The 23,018-nt window shown below is 34.3% G+C and overlaps 3 protein-coding genes and 1 long non-coding RNA gene across 5 annotated transcripts; 1 reads left to right on the top strand and 3 right to left on the bottom strand.

Annotated features, from left to right (window-relative positions):
* The first annotated feature begins 526 nt into the window (after positions 1 to 526).
* On the top strand, positions 527 to 3,610 carry LOC118051004 (uncharacterized). 2 transcript variants are annotated; one of them, XM_035061504.2, is made up of 11 exons: positions 527 to 686; positions 794 to 886; positions 995 to 1,059; positions 1,366 to 1,420; positions 1,667 to 1,756; positions 1,905 to 1,989; positions 2,075 to 2,170; positions 2,351 to 2,535; positions 2,624 to 2,712; positions 3,123 to 3,222; positions 3,295 to 3,610. In XM_035061504.2, exons 1-11 carry the CDS (start codon positions 630 to 632, stop codon positions 3,337 to 3,339), a joined length of 960 nt encoding a protein of 319 aa, XP_034917395.1. In that variant the 5' UTR covers positions 527 to 629; the 3' UTR covers positions 3,340 to 3,610. The 2 variants fall into 2 exon arrangements, with proteins under 2 accessions (XP_034917395.1, XP_034917394.1); XM_035061503.2 differs by having other exon boundaries at positions 992 to 1,059.
* A 1,620-nt stretch (positions 3,611 to 5,230) lies between these two features.
* LOC118051003 (LRR receptor-like serine/threonine-protein kinase EFR) lies at positions 5,231 to 9,791 on the bottom strand. Its single transcript, XM_035061501.2, has 3 exons — positions 9,187 to 9,791; positions 7,116 to 9,121; positions 5,231 to 6,903 (listed from the first exon to the last, which is right to left on the bottom strand). The coding sequence occupies exons 1-3, from the start codon at positions 9,789 to 9,791 to the stop codon at positions 6,515 to 6,517; spliced, it is 3,000 nt and encodes a 999-aa protein (XP_034917392.2). The 3' UTR covers positions 5,231 to 6,514.
* A 6,597-nt stretch (positions 9,792 to 16,388) lies between these two features.
* Positions 16,389 to 18,681, bottom strand: LOC140954635 (uncharacterized). Its single transcript, XR_012168080.1, has 2 exons — positions 17,938 to 18,681; positions 16,389 to 17,821 (listed from the first exon to the last, which is right to left on the bottom strand). It is a non-coding gene; the product is annotated as an uncharacterized lncRNA (long non-coding RNA).
* A 564-nt stretch (positions 18,682 to 19,245) lies between these two features.
* On the bottom strand, positions 19,246 to 22,089 carry LOC118051002 (DEAD-box ATP-dependent RNA helicase 21). Its single transcript, XM_035061500.2, has one exon. The coding sequence runs from the start codon at positions 21,694 to 21,696 to the stop codon at positions 19,558 to 19,560; it is 2,139 nt and encodes a 712-aa protein (XP_034917391.1). The 5' UTR covers positions 21,697 to 22,089; the 3' UTR covers positions 19,246 to 19,557.
* Between the last annotated feature and the right edge of the window lie 929 nt (positions 22,090 to 23,018).

Raw genomic sequence — 23,018 nt, 5'->3', positions numbered from 1 at the left:
CGCAATTGTACAGGGAGCGGATGTTTATCCGGCGGCGCAACAAATCCTGATTTATCAAGGGAAAGAACTTAAAGACGATACAACATTGGATGAAAGTAAAGTTGCTGAAAGTAAAGTAAAGTAAAGTAAAGGTGAGTTTTCTTGCTTTCGTTCCTAATTTTAGTGATAAAAGGAAGCTTTTTAAGTGGAAGGAAATGGTGCGAATTTTGAATATACATAAAAGCATAAAGCCAACAATTAGTCCTCGTTTTGAAAGTTCGGTTATGTTCAATAAATGCACTTAGAGAATTTTGAATTTTGGATATTGAATTAAATTTATGTTGTTGGTTTATAATTTAAATTTGGTTTAAGTAAGTGTTGTATTGTAATTAGTTATGTGTTTTTTTTTTTTAGGTTTTTTTGGGTTGACCCGGGTGAACCCATCTAACCCGTGACCTGGAGGGTCAACCGGATCAATGACCGAGTCGGGTTTCAAAACTATGAGCAGACCTAGTATATATGAGAAGCCCATATTATTTGCATAAAATAGTTTAGTCTTTAGTTCCCAAACTCGAAAGCAGCTCGACTCAATCCAGTCTCCTACCCGTTACTCGGGAACTCAGTATTCAGTCTCTCTTTGAGTTGGAGCTATGTCAACAAAAATAGCCCTTAAATTTTCTCGATCCAACCGTATCTATCGCCCATCTGTAAATCTCTCTCTCTCTCTCTATAAAACACAATTTTATTCATTATAATTTAAATTTTATTTAGTGATTGATGGTTATCATTGCTTTAATCAATCAATCAATTTCAGGAACCTGTTGAAGGCAAAATCGTGATTAAATCTCCATCCTCAATTTCTCACTATGGAATTCGCCTCTCCGTCAACGGATCTGTTAACTTGCAGGTTCCAGGATAAATTCATCAATTTCTCTATCTCCCTCTATCTATCTGTTTGATTTGCGAGAAATTTTTTTAAAATCTGATTTGGTGTGGCATTGTGTTTTGAAAGCAGGTTCGAGGAGGATCAGCTGGAGTTATTGAATCCTTTTATGGTGCTGTCAAGCCAATCACCATCGTGTATGTTACTAGTATTTTTGCTCCATCTTCTTTTAAATTACTGTATAAAGTGTGCTTAATGTTAAATAATAGTTGATGCATTAAAAGAGAGAGAGAGAGAGAGAGAGGGAGAAAAATGGCTGCATTTCTGTTTCTCATAAATATGTTTTGCTTTGTGTTAATGTTTGCTGGAATTGGACTCGGTATTGAACGAGTGATCTAATCAGTGGACTTGGTGTGTGATTTTTCATGTATTGTATTTAAGCAATGGATTTTCAAGCAGAGTACTACCCTGATTGCTGTGAATGTTACTTAACATGGAAACAGGAATAAGAGCATTGAGGTTAAACCGTCGGGAAAGATTGGTTCAGGCACAACTGAGGTATTTATAACAAACAACTCGCTCAAATTTAGTCTGGTTTTAACTTTTTGATAGCTGATGAAATATTTAATAGAAGAAATTATAATGTGGGCTAGTCTTGTCCCTCGGAATTTTTTTTCATGAAATATCATCTCTTTTATGCTGGTGTTTTCAATCATTTTATATGCCCTTTTCACCTGTGATAGTTTTTTTATTTTATTTTATTATTATTATTCCGTTAATTTTAGTGTTTGCTTGGTCTGGCAGGTACCATTTACCTTGGTTTTGAAACAAAATGGGGAAAAAAGTTTGGAAAGATTTTATGAGACCTTTCATGGAACGGATGTTAGCATTCAGGTGAATATATTTTTTGTCCTATAGAAGAAGAAATGTGTAACTGAAATTATTCTTGTTATCTTCTTTTTAATTTTTCATGGTTCTAAGGCTTTCCCATAATTACATTCACACTTTTGTAAGACTTGATGATTGATGATTTCTGTGATAGTATTTGTTTACTGTAGATATAGCAAGAGGATACCTTTCTAAATCACTATCTGCAACCATGGAAGTTATAGTTGAAAGTGATAAAGGTGTGGTGTGATTTTCTGATGATATATGTATTATTGATAGGGAATTAAATAAGCCACTGTCTTGCTGATGCTGTTGCATTTTCAGCCGATCTGCTTGAGCGACCAGTTTCTCCTGAAATGGCTATCTTTTACATTACCCAGGACACTCAGAGACATCCTTTACTTCCTGAAATAAAGTCAGGTGCGCTTCTTAGTCATCTTAGCTAAGACTATTTCTCCAACCTTAATTTGAATTTTGGAGAAATAGTTTCCTCTTTTGGCATTTATATGCTTGTATTTGTGTTGCAGGCACTTTAGTATCTTACTATGCAGCTTCTTATGTTCAAGTGAAACTCAACTGATTATAGATGTCATTCAATAGGTGGTTTTCGGGTGACAGGAAGAATGTCTACTCTGTGTTCTTTGTTGGATCCCATCAGTGGGGAGTTAACAGTTGAAGCATCAGCAGTTCCCATTTCCTCCATAGACATACACTTGCTCCGTGTAGAGTCAATTCTAATGGGAGAGAAAATTGTGACTGAAACTTCTTTGATTCAGACCACACAGGCATGATATGTTCCCTATCTTGCCAAAGTACTTCGACTTTTACAATGTTTCAATTTTAAACTTCTGTTTTTTCTCTGGTGTTTGTCAGATAGCAGATGGAGATGTCTGTTGTAATCTGACTTTGCCTATCTATGTTATCCTCCCTCGCCTTTTGACTTGTCCAAGTGTCTTTGCTGGGTGAGCTGCAAACTTCTCCTGACTCTTGTTTTTATCTTGTATTTTTGGATCTGCATGAAGATTCACTGGTACTTATCTTTAAAAGGGGATTATAGCAATGTTAAAAAAAATTACATAATGGCTCTATGAGTTAGAGGCATAAGCCCTTCATTGACATTGTAATTTACATAAGGACACGAATTCCATCTTGGCTGGTAAAATCTGCCCATTGGTTCTATGACTTCACGTGCTCTATTTGTAGTTTTAAATTTTCCCCAAGCATCCTCTTTCATTTTTTTTAAAGGGTTTGATTCTGCCGATGGAAAGGAAATTTTAGTAATTCATATAGGGGGAGAATTGTTTGATACAAGGTGGGAAAGCTATGCAAACCCCACTGAGAATTTTCTTTTCTTTTTTAATTCTCTTCGCAGTCCATTTTCAATTGAGTTCAAAGTGTCCATAGTCATCAGCTTTCAGTCAGAACTGTCCAAATTGCATAAAAAATCTGATCCAAGATCTCCAAGACTGTGGGTAAGCATTTCTCTGAATTTCATTGTAGAGGAAACCTATTTGTTTGCATCTAAACTGTCTTTCAAATTTCAGCTGGCAATGGAAACTTTACCGCTTGAACTTGTCCGAACAAGATGAGGTGATCTGAAAGACTATTTGGATAACTTGGTGTATAAAATGTCAGAATACAGTGGTATTTTTTATTGTATATTTAATCTGCTATCATAGCTGTTGCCTACCCCGTATGTGATTGGTGCACTCAACACAGGCATGCATGGGCCAAAGATTTGTAAGATATTATGATGCATTTTCAATCCTCCGAATTGAAATCGTCTTTATGTTAGCAGATTGATAATTTTAATGATGCAGAAGGTTTAACATGCCACTGTTAAACACTCAATTTGTTTTATACATCGGGAAAACGTGCAGCCATCATATATATATATATATATATATATATATATATATATATATCTGGACGACGCAAACAAATAAATTTTGATTCAAGTTGTGTTGGTTTCAGCCAGGTTTTTATCCAAGAGATGGCAACTTGGTGGACAAATCCTTTCTGGATAGACAGGATTAACAACAATGGATGGTAAATTAGGTGAAGCTAGTTAGACCAGTACTTTATTCAAGATTATAGTAGCTTGTGTTCTAAATCAAATTCAAGATTAACAAATCCTCGAATATTAATCTACTTCAAATTAGTTTCGCAGTTCAAATGGTAGACTGATTCAAGGGAAATGAGGATGATAATCTGAGGATGTCGAAATTTAGACTCTGTTCAAGAATTTGATATAGCTAAAGATAATTGCTGGGAATTAGATTAAGAGTACAAAAGATGCTAGATTTTGCCAGATCTTAGTAATGGTTACAAGTAAGCTTAAATTGCAATTGTAGAATTCGATGAATAATGATGATTTAATCTGAATTAAAGAGCACCATGTAAGGTTGATTGGCGGTCAAAGCTGAAAGGGATAGGGTAATCGCGGGCAATTAAATCTCATTTCATCAATGCATCTAAACCCAATCTAATTATCTACAAACTCTTTCATCTTTTGGGGTCCAATAACTCCATGAATGGTCACCATCTAGACATTTTTGGTTCCTTTTTCCCTTCTTCTTCTTCTTCTTTTTAAAATTTTGTTGTTTTATATTTTGATAAAAAAATGATTTAATAAAAAAACTCATTAAATCCAAGTCAATCACCCGGATCGCAGATTTAACTAGTTAATTTACAATGTTCGGACTGATCTAATAGTGGTTTGATTATTTCTTAAAAAATAATCTAATTGAACTTTTTTTTAAGCCTTTACTTTATTTTTTAAATTTTTCTTTGTGATGTAATTTTTTAAGGAGATATTTGTCTTTGTTGCAAAAATGATTACTATTCATACTTTTATTGTCATAACTTTGATTCGTTAGTGGCATATCTCTCAACTTGATATTAAAAATATCTTCTTGAATGGAGATTTTCAAGAAGAAGTTTATATAACGCCTCTTCCTGGTGTTTCACATGATTTTGAGTATGTTTGTAAGCTAAAAAAACATTATATGGACTCAAACAAGCACCTCATTCTTGGTTTGAGAAATTCTTCGTTGTCATCTCATCTCTTGGATTTATTTCTAGTAATCATGATTATACTCTTTTTATAAAGTGCACTTATGTAGATCGTATCATTCTGTCTTTATATATTAATGACATGATTATTACTGGTGATGACATTGATGGTATTTCAGTTTTGAAGACAAAGTTGACTAAATAGTTTGAAATAAAGGATTTAGGTCATCTTTGATATTTCCTGGGTATTGAGGTAGATCACTCACCTAGAGATTACCTACTTTCTCAGTCAAAATATGTTGCAGATATTCTTGAGCAGGCTAGATTTACTGATACTAAGACTGTAGATACTCCTATTAAAGTTAACACAAATGATTCTTCTTTTGATGGTTTACCTTTGACAGATCCTACTTTATATCATACTATTGCTAGAAGCTTGATATCCATACTATTGCTAGAAGCTTGATATATCTCATTATTACTCATCCAAATATTACATATATTGTTCATGTTGTTAGTCTATTTGTTGCTTCTCCTACTACCGTTCACTAGGCAATTGTTCTTTGTATTTTGCAATATCTTCGAGGTACAGTCTTTTAGAGTTACTTTCATCCACCTCTTCCTTTGAGTTGCAAGCATACTCTGATGCTAATCATAACAATGATCCCATAGATCATAAATCTGTTATTGGTTTCTGTATCTTTTTAGGTGATTTTTTTATTTTTTGAAAGAGCAAAAAGCAATCTATTATTTCTCAATCTTCAACTGAAGCAGAATATCATGCTGACATCTACTACCAAAGAGATTGTTTGGTTACGCTGGTTACTTATGGATATAAGAGTCACTTTCTCATCCTACTTCTATGTTTTGTGACAACTATAATTCTATTCAGATTGCTCACAATTCAGTTTTTCATGAATAAACTAATCACATTGAGATCGATTATCATATTACTCGTCATCATAACAAGCATAACACCATAACACCATTACTTTACCTTTTATTTCTTTTTCTTTACAGATTGTAGATTTCTTTACCAAGTTGCATTCCATTTTTCGTTTTTGTTTTCTAGTTGACAAACTCTCGATGCTTGTAGCTATCGCATCATAAGTTTGAGGGAAAATGTTAATAAATAATATTTGTTTTGTTTTATTTTATTAAGGGTGGAATAATATTTTTAGTTTAACCTTTATATAACCTATTTGTATTTAGATTAAAACAATTACTTTATAATAAAATGATTAACAAAAACTATAGCCTCCTTCTCTCCTCTATTTGTATTTCTTTTAGGTTAGTTTGGATTGCGTCAACAATAGAAACATATATAACTAGATAAAACACCAAGGAACAAACAAATTAAAATTTCTCGAGTTAAGAAAGTGATTTGTTTAGCTGAGAAACTCAAAGTTCCTGTAACACTGTTGTGGGATTTTGTGAGAGAAAAAACATGAGAAAGTCGTGAAGGGTTAAAATGGTTCAGGCTTATGAGAGAGTGGAGAATAGGCTATTTGCAACTTGCAGATGGAATCATTTCTATGGGATATTCTTGAGAAGAAGGTTTGATTTCTACTAATGAATCTTTATTATAATGTACTGGCAAGCTAGGTCCATAACCTTAAAAGAGTCTAGTACATTCATTTTGCTTGAAGAAAATGAGCTGCTGCATTCAACAGTCAAGTATTCTGACCAGGAAAATAAAACAAAAACAAAGTATGCCACTTATCATAAATTACAGCACTTGAGATCTCTCTATCTGTTAGAGAGAATCTTGGTAATTTTATGCAGTTCCGAGGGAACATTTCCTATATCCATTCTTTCACTTGGCAAATCAGTAGAACATCGAAGTCCAACTTGCAGGATTGATGCCAAGCACTCCTTTACCTTTCCAATGTTGATGCTTCTGCTGCCTCTTGGACCATTTCTCCTTGTCTGAGCTTCCTCTTGGATATCATTTGAGAGTAGAGGACCAATAATCTCCATTACCTGATCAGGAAGGGCTGCTTTAACAAAACTATGCAAGTTAAATTCCCCTGTAAACATGCTGTCGATGGGCCTTTTTCCTGTGAACATCTCCAGTAAGAGAATTCCATAGCTATACACATCACCATGTGTTGAAGCCTCTCCTCCCATTCCGTATTCTGCAATTTAAGCAAAAACTAAGAAAGTCTTTTACTAAGATTTCCTAGATAGCATAGACATCATGTTCGAAATGATGTTATATATCGTCTTCAAATTGGAATTATAAAGCAACACGTCACATGTATAGCAGAAAATACAAACATATTTATTGGATATGTAGCAAGTTGATTTCTAAATGAATACGAGGAAGAGTAATTGCTTAATATTTTACCTGGTGCTACATAACCAATGGTTCCTCGTATGCAAATTGAGCTGGACTCTGTAGAAAACGACTCCCCAAGAGCAGCTAAAAGAATCTTTGCCAGGCCAAAATCACCCACATGAGCAGTAAGGTCATTGTCAAGAAGGATGTTGCTCGGTTTTAGATCACAATGAACTACTGTTGTTTCACATTGGTTGTGAAGATAATCTAATGCTAGGGCCAAATCAGTCGCTATGTTTATCCTTTGCAGCAGACTTAAATTTTTGAAATCTTCTGATTCCGCTGAGCTTGCATGTAACCAGCTCTCCAAACTCCCATTTGACATAAACTCCATGATCAAAGCTTTGAAGTCATCGCCTTTGAAATCAATGGTTGAGCAAGAATTTACAATTCTAACAAGATTTCGGTGTCTGATATTCCTCAACGCGTTGATTTCAGCCATGAAAGTATTGCTGGCTCCTCTTTGTTGAAGCTTGAATACCTTTACAGCTACTTGATCATCAGATCCAAGTATACCTTGGTAGACGGTACCATATTTTCCGTCCCCAATTATGTTGGTCGAAGAGAACCCACCAGTAGCACGTGCAAGTTCCGAATAGGAAACTCTTTGGTATTTCTTCTCTAATGGTGAGACCAAAGAAGGTCCACTTTTGTTTCTTTTTTTGCTGTGTATAACAGCACAGACAGATGCCAACAACAGGAAAAGGAAAAGTGCAATACTACTTACAAGAATTACTACCTTCCGAGGAAAACCATTCTGTTGTCTCTGTTTTGGGCATTCATGCAATTGCAGTGCCTTGATTCCTCCACATAGCTTGTCATTTCCGGCAACTGAAAATGCACTAGCATTGTTGAAAACTCCACCAGTTGGCACTTCACCATCAAAACTGTTAACGGAAAGGTTGAGATAACCAAGAAGAGGTAATTCACCAAGAAACTTAGGAATTTGCCCAGACAAATTGTTGCGGGCAAGGTTGAGGACTCGAATACTTCTTAGCTTCTTGAAAGAAGAAGGAATAGTTCCTTCAAAGAAGTTGCCCTCCATGTTGAGGTTTTCCAACATGACACAACTCTCGATAGAACGTGGAATTTCTCCAGATAATTTGTTTTCTGAAATATCCAATTCATTAAGATTTCTTGCATTACCCAGTTGAGATGGCAATGGCCCTGTTAAATTATTTAAAGCTAAGAAGAGGCCAATTAGAGAATCAATAGCAGCAAGTTTCTCAGGTATCACACCACTAAGTTGATTGTATGAAAGTTCCAACCCTTCTAGTTGACTGTAATTTGCCAGAGAAACCGGTATAGTTCCCTCAAGAAAATTGTCTGCTAGATTGAGACGAAGTATTCCAGAAAGGTTTCCGAAGGAGGATGGAATATTTCCTGAGATTTTGTTGGTGTAAATATGAAGCTCTTGCAACTTGGAAAGTTTTCCAATAGAATCAGGTAATCTTCCTGTAAGCATGTTTTCAGGAAATGCAAGATACGCCAGGTTCTTAAGATTTTCAATCTCTACAGGAATGTCTCCAGTTATGTAGTTTGTCCCCAGTGTTAACCAATAGAGGTTGGTAGAGAGATTTGCAACAGAGGCTGGCAATACACCTCTAAGGTGATTTTCAAAAAACCACACCTCTCTTAAATTGGTGCAATTGGTTAAGGATGTAAGAAAGGTTAAATCACTCGTATTCTCATCCCCAAGCGGATTGCCGCCAAAGTTTATTGTTTCAAGATTTTGCAGGTTTCCCAAATTATTTGGAACACGCCCCGTTAAGGAATTATATGCTAAATCAATATCTATGAGGCTTGAGAGATTGACTATAGATTTTGGAATATGACCAAAGAATTGGTTTGTTCCAAGATAAAGATTTTGCAGATTGGGTAGGGTTAAGCCTATATCATGCGACCTGTTAATTGGTTGTCCACAAAGGAAAGAAAATTGATGGATGAGATATTGTAAAGCTGTTGAGGAACCATACCAGAGAATTTGTTGGAATACAATGTTAGAAATTCCAAGGCTGAGAGTCGTCCAAGTTCAGCAGGAATGATTCCTTCCAGATTGTTCAATGCTAGACTTGCATACTTCATACTGGAGAGGTTCCCAAATGAAGGTGGGATTGCGCCTGTGAAATGATTGCTGACGAGGTTCAACCAGCGGAGCCTAGACAAAGAGCCAAGTGCACTGGGAATTTTCCCTCTAAAATTGTTTCCATATAGATTCAGGAATACGAGGTTTGAACAAACACCCAAGGTGGAAGGAAGTTCACCTTGGAAGGAGTTATTTGCTAGAGAAAGATATCTCAATCGAAACAATTGACCAACTTCCGGTGGAAAAATATGATGGAATCTGTTTCTACTTAGATCAATCACCCTGAGGAATGTAAGATTCCCAATATGGGGAGAGAGTGAACCTGCCAGCTCAAGTGAAGACAGATTCAGGGAAGTCACTCTTCGATGTCTGCGACCGCATGTAACTCCTTGCCAACTGCAGAACTGCAGTGAGCTGTTCCATGAGCTTAAACTATTGAAAGGATCCTCTGATATAAGATCCTTAATGGCAAGCAAAGCTTCCTGGTCTGTCTGATTTGTGAAGCCAAAAGTGGCAGTTGCAGTGGTGGCTTCTATGTAGTTGATGAACAAAAGAATGCCCAGGAACCAAAGAAGTGAGTTCAGTAGCCCTGAAAGCATTTTTCTTTTCTGGTTTTTTTCGGTGTTTGTGCCTGATGAAGCCAGGATGAGCTTAAGCAGGTCTATAAGAAGCCAAGATCCTCCATTTTGTAGTTAGAGGATTGGAATCTAAGCGGAAACCAACACGAATCTACGAATGCATACAGGGGCCATCGAAGTGACCACGTGAAGATGCTTGTACTATTAAAAGTCATCTTAAAAAAGTAGAAAAAATGAAAGAAAAAAAGAAAAAATAATAAACAGAAGAAAGCAGCGTTGATGGTACAGTTTCCACAGTATTGAAGAGAAGAATTTAAGTCTTCACGCGCAAAAGCTAGGTTAGCGATAACATCTGCTTGGAAAAGAGAATAGACACTGGCGGTGAGAAATGAAAGTGGAAACTAATACGTACAATCTATGAATGCATGGGGCCATCGACTTGACTGCGTGAAGATGCTTGTACTATTAAAAGTCATCTTAAAAAAGTAGAAAAAATAAAAGAAAAAAAATAAACAGAAGGTAGCAGCGTTGATGGTACAGTTTCAACAGTATTGAAGGGAAGAATTTAAGTCTTCATTTGCAAAAGCTAGGTTAGAACAAATTGATAAAATAATTTTTTGAATAGTATAAATATAGGTTTTTTGTTTATATATGTTTCAATGATAAAAAACTATTTAAAAGAACTAATTATATTTTAATATATTTTATGTTAAATTAATTTTAATATAATTATATAACTAATTTAGATATTTTTATATAATATAATTATGATGTTATTAATTATATAATTAATATGAGTAATTTATAAAAGTAAATATAAAATTAATGAAGCAATATGAAAGTTAAAAAATATAATTTGAAGTTAAATTTAAAACTTTTAAATTTAAATACTTATATGAATATTTTTAATCTTCAGTTTTATATGTTATTGTTTAAATTTTAATTTTTAAAAAGTAAATTCAAATTCAAACTTCAAAAACCACCACCATTTTAAATTTTGATTTTCAACTTTTTTTAAAAAAATCAAACCTTGAAAAAATAACGGCGAACATTTTAAATTTTAAAATTTCAAATTTTGAAAAAATAACCGACAAACATTATAAGATTTCAAAATTTTAAAAAATAATCCATCTATAAATATTCTCATATACCTAAACCTTTTTTTTCATCATTTTCTTCTCTTCAATCTTTATTATATTTCATTAAAATTCATCATGAATCATTCTAATTTTAACTTTTATGATGCTTTTGATTTTGATGATGACACTTCAATGTTCACCTTTCAAGTTGTTACCGCAGTAGTTGCTGAAGAAGAATCGAATAATCAATGGCGGAGAATAGGAGTATCGTGGCTCTATTTTTTGTTACAATATTGTCAGTCTTAATAGAAAGGAAGGTGAGTTAAGGCTATATAATGATTATTTTGTTGAAAATCATAAATTCACTAAAAGTCAATTTCAAAGAAGATTTAGGATGATTCATCGTCTTTTTCTTCGGATCGCAAATGCAGTGGAAGCTCACAATCCATATTTTAAACGAAGGACAAATGCTATTGGTGTTCTTGGTTTATCTTGCCTTCAAAAGGTAACTGCAACTCACAGGATACTTGCATATGGTATTCCTGCAGACCTTACTGATAATGAATATATTTAAATTGAGGAAACCACTGTGATAAAAAGTCTTAGAGCTTTCGTTAAAGCAATCGTAGAAGCTTTTGGTGATTAGTATCTATATATATATATATATATAAACAATTGTAAAAGAGAGAAAAACACATCAATAAAAACTCTTTTATTTCTAAAACTTTTTACAAAGAGGAACACAAAGAATTTGGTTTGCTATTTATTATCATTTGAGCTCTAAAGAAATAATATTACAATCGCACTGCTAGCTCATGGAATAAATTTTTTTAAGGCTAGATGATTGATATTTTTCTTAATTTATATGTTCAAAACTATTTTTAGTAAACAAATAATATAAGTTTATTTTTCTTATAAATGTTGATTTTTAGAAACTAGATCATCAGAGCGAAGTAACAACACATTGTAATGTTAATCATTGGAATTTATTTATATTTTTTTAGAGGCAGTGACTATCTTAAAATCATCACAACAACACTTAATGTAAATGAATTATATATACAACTTATAATTACAAAATTTAACAAAGAACACCTTGTAAGCAATGCAGAAACAATTGCATTTGGTACATATTATTCCTTAAAAGAACACAATGCTTGGAAGTTAATTGATGAAATAAGCCCTTGCTTCAGCCTCATATTTACTGCTAGCTCTTTGTTAAAGTTGTTAGGATCTCCTTGATTGATAAGGTTCGGGTTTCATTGTTTTTAGGATTTTAGTGGTTTGAAGTCACGTATAAAAATCCCTAGTCTTAAAGGACAAGTAATTCTTTGTTTTGCAATTAGTTATGCACCACAATTCTAGGACTGTAAATTTATGGGTTGTTATTTCCTTTTCTGTTTTGATGAAAGGTTATTTAATAGCCAAGTTGGTTCTTTAACTAAAATAGAGTTCTTCCTGCATCTGTGAGTTATAATGCTTTTGTTTATGCAAAGTTCTTTGTTAATTGTGCTTGATTCTAACATTTGGTATTAGAGCACCATCATGTGGTCTGACCAACACAACAGACATCAAGCGTTAAAGACTAACATGACAAGCAAGAGCAACTTTGTACAACATGTTACCCCACGATGTGATGGACACTACAATCATTAGAGTATGCTTATAGAGAATTTTCTGTGTTCCAATTAGTATTGGAGTTTGGTGAAAACTAGCGTATTTGTATCAACTGAAGAGACAAATCTCAATGAGGGATAGAATAAGGTGATTAAAGATCAAAAGTTGAAGGACCTAAAGGCTAAGAACTATCTGTTCCAAGCCATTGATTGATCTATTTTGGAGACAATATTGAAAAATGACACAGCAAAAGATATTTGAGACTCTTTAAAGCAGAAATATCAGGGACAACACGAGTTAAATGTGCTCAACTCCAAGCTATTTGTAAGTAGTTTGAAGTGTTGCACATGAAAGCTAAGGAATCAGTAAATGACTACTTTGGGAGAATTTTTACTACAACCAATAACATAAGAATTCACGGTGAAAGAATAGAGGATGTGGTAATCATCGAAGAAATCTTGAGATCAATGACTCCAAAGTACAACTATGTTGTATGCTGGATTGAGGAATCAAATAATTTGGATACTTTATCCATAGATGAGCTTCAAATAAGTCTGATAGTGCATGAACAACGGATCAATCATCACACTATGGATGAACAAGCCCTTCAAATCATTTACAAACCTCAACTAAGAGGAAAAAGTGGTGATAGAGGTTCTTATCGAGGTAGGAGCAGATTTAGGTTTGATAAAACTACCTTAGAGTGTTATAATTGTCATAAGTTAAGTCATTTTAATGGGAATGTCCCAAAAGATCAAAAGATACAATGTTCAACTTTGTTGAAACTCGTGAAGAGATGTTGTTAATGGCATATATGGATGGCAACGAGGCTGGAAGAGATCACTTGCGGTTTCTTGATTCTGGGTGTAATAATCACATGTGTGGGAAAAAAAAGTTATTCTCACAATTTGATAATAATTTCAGAGAAAAACAGAAGTTGTGCAATAATACAAGTCTAACTGTACAAGGGAAAAACAATATTCAAATGGAGATAATTAGGATCATGTAGGTGATTACTAATGGTTTCTTCGTGCCAGAGCTGAAGAACAATTTACTAAGCATTGGTCAATTGCAAAAGAAAGGTCTTGTAGTTTTCATGCAACACAGAAAGTGCAAGATTTATCATTTTAAAAAAAGCTTAATCATGGAAACCGAGATGACATGTAATAGAATGTTTGTTGTGCTTGGTCGCTGTCTACCAAAAAAGAAAAATTATTTATCTTTTATGACCACAGATCAAACTAACTTTGATATTATCGTTATGGTCATCCCAATTGGAATGGTCTCAAGGTGATCCAACAAAATAATATGGTGAGCCATGTGAAGTTTTTATACAAAAATACTCCTTGATGCCAAGTTTTAATATTTTGCTTCCAAAGGTATTCTAGTCAGTTCACTATGCAATCAAGATGAGAAAATATTTATTTATCCTCGGTCAATTTGAAATGATAAGCAGGCTATTTGAAAAAAATTTAATGCTCTTAAAAGTCATTGCAAAGTTTTTTGGATGGAAATACAAAATCATCATTATATTGTTCTCGTAAATATTGCCAATTGATCTAGAGTTATAGTAATTTTTCAAGGCCATTTAGATTTTGTTATTATGAGAGAAAAAACAACTCAACCATGTTTTAAGAAAACATGAAATAATTGAATATATTTTTTGTAATTTATTATTAAAAAAAATTGTTTGGAGATTTTTTAAAAAAATAAAAAATAAGTGCCTAAACTATAAGTCCTTACTTGACTGGGTCTAAAACCCTCACCCATATGCTTAAGCTCTAGAGCATGCGGCATTCTTTTATAGTTAGTGGACAGCGTGTGATTCCACAACAACCATTTTTGGTTATCAAAAATTGTTTTGGTAGTAAAAAATTCAAGATTTAAGTTTTTTTACCTCAAAAATCATGATTTAAACACTTTCACACCTAAAAACATTTTTTTTTTTTTGTTGGGGGGGGGGCTCCCATATGCTTCTAAGACTCCATTTTCAAAAACAAAACTTATTTTAATCAATTTAAAAAATTAAAACTAAATCCACGAGCTCAAGAATTTATAGACTTCTAATTCTTATACGCTTCTAAAATTTTATAGTCTCGATTTATTTTTTTCAATGTTAACGAAGTTTGAAACCACCTTCATTGTGTTTCTCTTTCAAAGACAAATCTATAAACACAAAAATTAAAGTTATTGGTGACTGCTTCTAAAACTCCATTTTCAAATACAAAACTTACTTTAATCAATTTAAAAAATCAAAACCCAATCCAAGACCTCAAGGCTCTTATAGGCTTCTAAAACTTCTTATAGTCTTCTAAAACTTCATAGTCTCTATTTACTTTTTTCAATGTGAGTGAAGCTTGAAATCATCATCTTCATTGTGTTTTTCTTTCAAAGACAAATCTATAAACACAAAAATTAAAGTTATTAGTGACTACTTCTAAAACTTCATTTTCAAATACAATACTTACTTTAATCGATTTAAAAAACCAAAACCAAATCCACGAGCTCAAGAATTTATAGACTTTTAAAACTTCTTATAGGCTTCTAAAATTTTATAGTCTCAATTTATTTTTTTCAATGTCAGCGAAGTTTGAAACCACCTTCATTGTGTTTCTCTTTCAAAGACAAATCTATAAACACAAAAATTAAAGTTATTGGTGACTACTTCTAAAACTCTATTTTTAAATACAAAACTTACTTTAATCAATTTAAAAAATCAAAACCAAATCTAGGACCTCAAGGCTCTTATAGGCTTCTAAAACTTCATAGTCTCGATTTACTTTTTCCAATGTCAGCGAAGTTTGAAATCATCATCTTCATTGTGTTTTTCTTTCAAAGACAAATCTATAAACACAAAAATTAAAGTTATTAGTGACTGCTTCTAAAATTCCATTTTCAAATACAAAACTTACTTTAATCGATTTAAAAAATCAAAACCAAATCCACGAGCTCAAGAATTTATAGACTTCTAAAACTTCTTATAGGCTTCTAAAATTTTATAGTCTCGATTTATTTTTTCCAATATCAGCGAAGTTTGAAACCACCTTCATTGTGTTTCTCTTTCAAAGACAAATCTATAAACACAAAAATTAAAGTTATTGGTGACTGCTTCTAAAACTCCATTTTTAAATACAAAACTTACTTTAATCAATTTAAAAAATCAAAACCAAATCCAAGACCTCAAGGCTCTTATAGGCTTCTAAAACTTCATAGTCTCGATTTACTGTTTCCAATGTCAGCGAAGTTTGAAATCATCATCTTCATTGTGTTTTTCTTTCAAAGACAAATCTATAAACACAAAAATTAAAGTTATTAGTGACTGCTTCTAAAATTCCATTTTCAAATACAAAACTTACTTTAATCGATTTAAAAAATCAAAACCAAATCCACGAGCTCAAGAATTTATAGACTTCTAAAACTTCTTATAAGCTTCTAAAATTTTATAGTCTCGATTTATTTTTTTCAATGTCACCGAAGTTTGAAACCACCTTCATTGTGTTTCTCTTTCAAAGACAAATCTATAAACACAAAAATTAAAGTTATTGGTGACTGCTTCTAAAACTCCATTTTTAAATACAAAACTTACTTTAATCAATTTAAAAAATCAAAACCAAATCCAAGACCTCAAGGCTCTTATAGGCTTCTAAAACTTCTTATAGGCTTCTAAAACTTCATAGTCTCAATTTACTTTTTCCAATGTCAGCAAAGTTTGAAATCATCATCTTCATTGTGTTTTTCTTTCAAAGACAAATCTATAAACACAAAAATTAAAATTATTAGTGATTGCTTCTAAAACTTCATTTTCAAATACAAAACTTACTTTAATCGATTTAAAAAATCAAAACCAAATCCATGAGCTCAAGGCTTTTATAGGATTATAAAACTTTTAATAGGCATCTAAAACTTCATAGTCTCGATTCACTTTTTCCAATGTCATCGAAGTTTGAAACCACCTTCATTGTGTTTCTCTTTCAAAAACAAATATATAAACACAAAAATTAAAGTTATTGGTGACTAAACAACTAAAAAGCTCTCTCTCCTAAAACTTTTTTTTTTTTACAACTTTCTTTTTTCTTTGTCAGCCTTTAAGGACTAAATCATGATAAAAATAAAGTTTAGCACCAAAACGCAATAAGCCAGAATAACAAGGATTGGTTATCAACAAAATTAAAATGTGAGGGACCAGATAGTAGTTTTGCAATTTCAGTCCTTTATGTCAATTTCAGTTCAACCTCTTTACTCCCTTCGTTTCTTCTGCTACAGAAAAGTGGATTGGCAATAATCATCCAACTCAACATACTTGCTCCCCAAGTAACACCAGCAGAGCATGAGCAAACATGGTTCTAACACTTCCTCAAGATCTTCTTAGGACAAGTTAGGGAGATTTTAAGGATTGCATTTCAATCTTTTTCTCGTCGCAGCAGAGGACAAAACATTATAGAAAGTACAAAGAATCAGTATGGTGTCACTAAGGATACAGAAGAGGCTAGCTGCTAGTATTCTTAATTGTGGTAATGGAAAATTGTGGCTTGATCCCAATGAGACCATTGACAACTCCATGGTAACTCTAGTATGTCTTATATCCTACTATTACATCTCTTTCTCAATTTGCTACCTCTCTCTTTTTGATGCTGAACAAAATATTGACTGCATAAATAAATTTCATCATGCAAAAGTTTGATGTCCTATGAGACGACGACTAGTAATGGAAGACGAAATTTGCAGGGATGAACATAAGAAAGCTCATAGAGGATGGTTTTATTATCAAAAAAATCAATCATAACCCATTCAAGATCAAGGACTAGGAAAGTGAAAGAAGCCAAGACCAACGGGAGGCACTCAGGTTAAGAAAGGAAGGGAGAAGCCACTTTTGGATCAATTTAGGGCCAAGAAAGCTAAAAAAGCATCAACCTGGAGAAGAAGACAAAATATTAAATAAGCGTGAAAATAAAGATTCTCACCAGGAAGAACATTTTAGTGCAAATTAGGGGTATGTGTTCATATATTTTTGCATTTACTAGTGCCTGCTCTGCAAGATATCAATCTGTTCAGCTAATGGCAGATTGGGCTTGTGTCGTAATAAAGTTAGCCGACCTTAAAGTTGGGTCATGCTTGTCTCCTAAATTAATTTCTCACCGCAAATTGTAAATTATTCTTCCACAAACAGAAAATCTAAAAATTGTCAAGAATCATTATGGATTGCAGATGGTCGTGCGTGCATCAATTGCTCTGATTAAACGTTCCTTGAATGAAATGTTAGGAAATTAAATTTCAACTATAGCTAGCATTATTAAAATTTAAAAATAGAAAAGAAAGGAAAATCAAACTCCCAACTGCTAAGGAGACTGGTATTTCCTGTGCCCAAACAAACCAAATTCAACAATAAGAAAAAAGCGAGACAAAGCACTCTGACATTCTGCCAAAATTAAGGATATAAAGAAAAGAACAAATGTTTAACAGAAGATACTGGCCTGAAGAGCATGACTGATCATAACATCAACTGCAGAAGAATGAGGTTCAAGTTGATGAACAGGAGAAGGCCGCAATAAATCTCCATCACCACCCGGGGCTGATTAATTAGATTCAGGAAAATATGAGGCGATGCTTTTATATTCATCTTCGCTTCAAATTATAAACTTCATAATATCCTTCGCTCTTTTCACTTTTTTAATCACCTTACGAGCTTAAACATACCACAATATTCATACATAACCTGTTCCCTTAGTTCTAAACAGTCAAATTTGCTACCATTTGTAATCCTTAATGATTTAGGTGCTGTAAAGTGAAGTGCATGAAAAGGGAAATGTTATTTGAGCAAGAAAAAATCCGCACATCTGACATCAAGGTAATTTTACCAAAACTAAGCTGTTGATGAGCTAAATCCAAAAGTGGACGGGGAAATGCAAGTGATTTGGCTACATCCAAAACCATATCCTAAAATCTGAAAATTGAAGTGTTGCAAATAGATGTGAACAAATGTTTAATAACCCCTTAGATTAATTCAGATCACTTGAGCTTCAATACGAGCTTAATTAATGTGGCACATAACACAAAGCTAGTGCAACAAACATAATTATATTTCCTATAAGATCGAACAGATCAGTTGAATGAAAGAACTACCAATTGCTAGAAAGAACATCATATCCAAACACTATAAAAGGATAACTAAAGGAACCAAATTCAATCAAGCATTAGATATGTATCATCTTAGTGTAACTAACCATATTTTGGACCAAAGTACCATGGAAATGAGCTTTGGTATCACCTCTCAGAAACTGTGTACATAAGTCTCAAAGACCCTGCATCCAAGGAAAAATCACCCCAAACCGCCACAGCCCACTAAAACAAATGCAAGATTAAGATGTAAATATATAAAGTAAGCACAGAATTTATAAAAGAGTAATAGGCCTGGCCAAATAGATGGGAAAACTAACAGATGACAAACTACTCTGAAGAAATCTTACAAAAGATTGAAAAATCCGGGGAGAAAGAGGGAAGGGAAAGCCCTTTACTCTTCCCAGAACATTTGGAACTAAGACTCAGTAAAACATGCGTTGGCACTTGTATTCAGAGGCCCAGTCTCAACCAACACCTCCTTTTTTGATAAAGGTAACCATAAGCTCCACCGATAGAATTTGAACTCGGAGTCACAAAAACTTTAAATATCAAGTTATAAATCTATGTCAACCCATTCTTTAGTTAACTTCAATTGATGAAAGCAAATGCAGATCACAAAGAACTGCAGCAGCCAAAATTTAATGTAAGATGGGATAAAAAAATACGTAGACAGAAAAAAGTTTGATATTTCAAGAACATCAAGTCAGGTACACCGTTATTCAGGGAAAAAAAAAAGAGAGAACAAATATGACATTCTCCACTAATATCAACATGAAATCTTCTATTACTGAATAATGGCTGAAACTCTGTCAAGAAAATATAAGCAGCAGGAGATTCATGATTAAAATCTAGATTCTTGAATACCCGACAGTGGTGAGCTCAGTCCCATTGGTGCAGCAGTAAGCAAAGAAGTTTCAGATACCACTACATTGCACATAGATCATGTTCCAGAGTCTTCTGAATATCCAAGTTTCTCAGTGAGCAAAAACAGTGTCATTTCGTCTAGGAGGTCTATCAGGAATTGTTCCTGGCTTGAATTTTGAAGCCTCGTGCCTAGCCAACTCAGGAGGCACAGAACTGTTACTCTGGGTAAGCATTTGCTTGAGATCATAAAAAACATCTGTGTCCCCAAGAGTTAAGAATGTTGTAGCCACACCTGTCTTTCCAGCACGGCCTGTTCGTCCAATTCGGTGAGTATACATTTCAATATTTCCAGGCATATCATAATTAATGACATGGGCCACATCAGGTATATCAATACCACGACCTGCAACATCTGTTGCCACAAGAACATTGTATCTTTTGGTCCTAAAACCTTCAAGGCTAATTTCCCTTTGCTCCTGGGACTTCCCACCATGCAAAGTTGTCACACGATAGCCATGCTTGTCCAAATTCTTGGCCACCATATCTGCATTCTTTTTAGTGTTAACAAAAACAATTGCAGTCTTATCTCCAAGTTCATCAAGCAATCTATGCAACCTGCTGGACTTCTCCGATTCCTTCGTCATTATCACATGTTGAGATATCAAGTCAGTGGCCTTCCCAGCAGTGCCAATAGTGACCACAACAGGGTTTCTCAAGTACTTCCTCGCAAGCCGCTCCACTGCAGGTGGCATGGTAGCACTAAACATATAAGTGGTGCGATAAATCTTCTTCTCATCAAGCTCTTCATCTTCATTTTCTGGCTTCAAATTGCTCGATGGCATTGCATCCAACACTCCCATAACCTGGGGTTCAAAACCCATATCAATCATCCTATCAGCCTCATCAAGCACAACATAATTACACTGATTCAACACAGCATAACGCCTCTCCAAACAATCAAGCAAACGACCTGGAGTAGCAATAACCACCTCACAACCTTGCCTAATCCTAAACCCTTGCTCTTCAATAGACTGCCCACCGACAATAGAAACAACTTTAATACCCAAATAATGTGCAAACTTGACAGTTTCATCCTCAATTTGTTGCGCCAACTCACGAGTAGGTGCCATAACAACTGCATAAGGCCCTTCGGCCTCATTATCCTCACTCATTGGAGGCAACCTAGAAATATAAGTCAACATAGGCAAAACAAAAGCACAAGTCTTACCTGAACCAGTCTCAGCAATCCCGATAACATCCCGTTGTTGCAATCCCAGTGGAATCGCTGCCATTTGAATAGGAGACGGCTTCTTATACCCTACCCTCTCCACTGCCTTCAACAACTCGCTAGTCAACTTACTCTCTGCCCAACTCCTCATGGGCCGCGGAATCTTGGAACCCTTATAAGAAATATTAAAATCTTCCCTAAATATTCTCCAATCTCTCTCAGTCATTTCTTCAAGCTTCTTCTCGGACCAATGCCTATCAACACGCATATCAAAAGTATCATACCTATCAGCAGCTTCTTCCTTCAATTTTTGGGCAGCCGCCTCTTCTGGATTCTTCTCTACACCTTCTTTCTTTCGAAGCTCGTCTCTAAAATCTTTCTCATTCTTTGCAGCAAGTTTTTTCTGCTCTCTCCTGTCCATTCCAGCCCTAAACCCTCGACCGAACAAAAGTTGTGCCTCATGAGGGTTTTGATACAAAATATTCATGTCTCTAGACGTGTCTTCCGTGTTTTCCCAATCAAAAGAGAAGCGAAACTTCTCACTAGGTTTTATTACTCTCTTCTTAGGCTTTTTCGACCCTAGATATTGCTCTTTAATCGCATCCAGCTCCTTCTCTCGCTCTCTCTCCGCTAATTTATCCAGTCTGGCTTGCTCACGCGCCTTTGCTTCCTCTTCACGTTCGCGTTCTCTGTTGCGCCGCGAGGAGCGTTCGCGTTCTCGTTCCCGTTCCCGTTCCCTTTCCCTTTCCCTTTCCCTATCTCTATCTCTATCTCTATCTCTCTCCATCTCGCGCTCTCGGTCTCTGTCACGCTGGTCACGGCGGTCAGAATTGGATAGGGGTTTGTCGGACTCCGAGTTGGAAGGGCGGGTTTGGGAGAGGAGGAGTTGTTGGCGTTTCTTTTGCTGTTCGATTTCTTCTTGGCGGCGTTGAAGGGCTAATTGTTCGCGTTGAGCTTTGGTCAAGAAGACAGGTTTGCTTTGGGTTTTGGAGACGCCAATGTCGTCGAATGAGCGTTTCATGGTGGCGGTGGTTGTGGTGGCGCTAGGGTTTAAGAGTGGATGGAGATCTCGAGGGTTTGATTAATCGGAAAGCAAACCGTTCCTGATCTAGACGACCAGATAAAGGGCTATTTCTGCTTCTTAGCAAGGTTTTTTTTAAATAAAAAAATTGGCAAAATGATTGGTGAAAAATACATACATAAATATAAAACACTACATTCAAACTTGAGAAGAAGAACAAAATCTGAAGGCACTATCCTCTTTTATCACGTTACGACCAGTATCATGAAAACACATCGAAAACGAATCCGAAGACACTAATGAAGTGAATCATACTTGCTGTCTGAAAACGATCACTATTGATGGTGTTTTTTTTTATTTCTTTTTTTTTTTTACACTAATCCGAATATTTTTTTATTCTCTGTTTTTTTAATATCTCATCTCTACTAATCATCGCTGAAATGTTATATTTTTCTCAACAGGGACAAGTTTGACTATCGTATTCTCCAATAAAAAATTATTTAAAAGAAAAACGTGCTGATTTTTTAATAAATTGGGCCTGGTCCAGGGCCTTGAGTAACTGGTCCAAATACGGTGGGGCAAAGGCCTGGTGTACCTAAAATTATTCTCAATTAAGAGCATTTTTATTTTTTACAGCGCAGCGTTTTGACATTGTCATGGACGATAGAAGATATTGTTTTTATCGGTTGATATTACTAGGATTTTTTATTGCACCGTATCATATATTATTCAATGTATTTTTTATAATTTATAATAAATTATTTATATATAAATATTTTTAAATTAAAATGCATGATTTTTAATTCTTGAATAATTCTATGTAAAGCTTGATAATTTCTAATTAAATCAATTTGTTAATTGTCAAAAACATATAAATAAGCTTTGATTGCATAGCGATAAAACTTATTGCCAAAGAATAGTTATTCGTCAGTGTATATATATATATATATATATATATATATATATATATATATATATATATATATATATATATATATATATGTGTGTGTGTGTGGGGCGCGCGCGTGTTTACTTAAATTTCATAATTATAATTAATGATTTGAAACTCATTTCTTGTAATAAAAGCTAAGCAAAACCTGGTAAGAAAAAGTTTAGTGCCCTAACACCATTTTTTTCTGCACAGAAATTCTCTGTTCCTTAATTACTTTGTCCCCAAGAAAAAAAAAAAAAAAAAAGCCCGTTTAACTTATAATTAATAAGCTAATAATAAATCCATTCAACTCAGCACATATACTTGCTCCCCAAGTAACGCGTGACAGATAGCCCACACGTCTCCTCCCTCGTATATACATGAGAAACTG

The sequence above is a fragment of the Populus alba genome, chromosome 15, assembly GCF_005239225.2.
Source record: "Populus alba chromosome 15, ASM523922v2, whole genome shotgun sequence".
Classification (NCBI taxonomy): Eukaryota; Viridiplantae; Streptophyta; class Magnoliopsida; order Malpighiales; family Salicaceae; genus Populus; species Populus alba.
Note: the sequence above shows the minus strand (reverse complement) of the source record. Positions and strands in the feature narration are given on the sequence as shown.

Bases quoted from the DNA above. Each gene is read 5' to 3' on its own strand.
- LOC118051002 (XM_035061500.2), bottom strand. From the start codon at position 21,696: ATGAAACGCTCATTCGACGACATTGGCGTCTCCAAAACCCAAAGCAAA.
- LOC118051004 (XM_035061503.2), top strand. From the start codon at position 630: ATGTCAACAAAAATAGCCCTTAAATTTTCTCGATCCAACCGTATCTAT. The intron at 1,060-1,365 runs GTATGTTACTAG...ACATGGAAACAG, and splicing joins GTCAAGCCAATCACCATCGT to GAATAAGAGCATTGAGGTTA. The intron at 2,713-3,122 runs GTGAGCTGCAAA...TTCTCTTCGCAG, and splicing joins TGTCCAAGTGTCTTTGCTGG to TCCATTTTCAATTGAGTTCA.
- LOC118051003 (XM_035061501.2), bottom strand. From the start codon at position 9,791: ATGCTTTCAGGGCTACTGAACTCACTTCTTTGGTTCCTGGGCATTCTT. The intron at 9,122-9,186 runs GTATGCAAGTCT...GACGACTCTCAG, and splicing joins GGGAACCTCTCCAGTATGAA to CCTTGGAATTTCTAACATTG. The intron at 6,904-7,115 runs GTAAAATATTAA...CTTAAATTGCAG, and splicing joins CATTGGTTATGTAGCACCAG to AATACGGAATGGGAGGAGAG.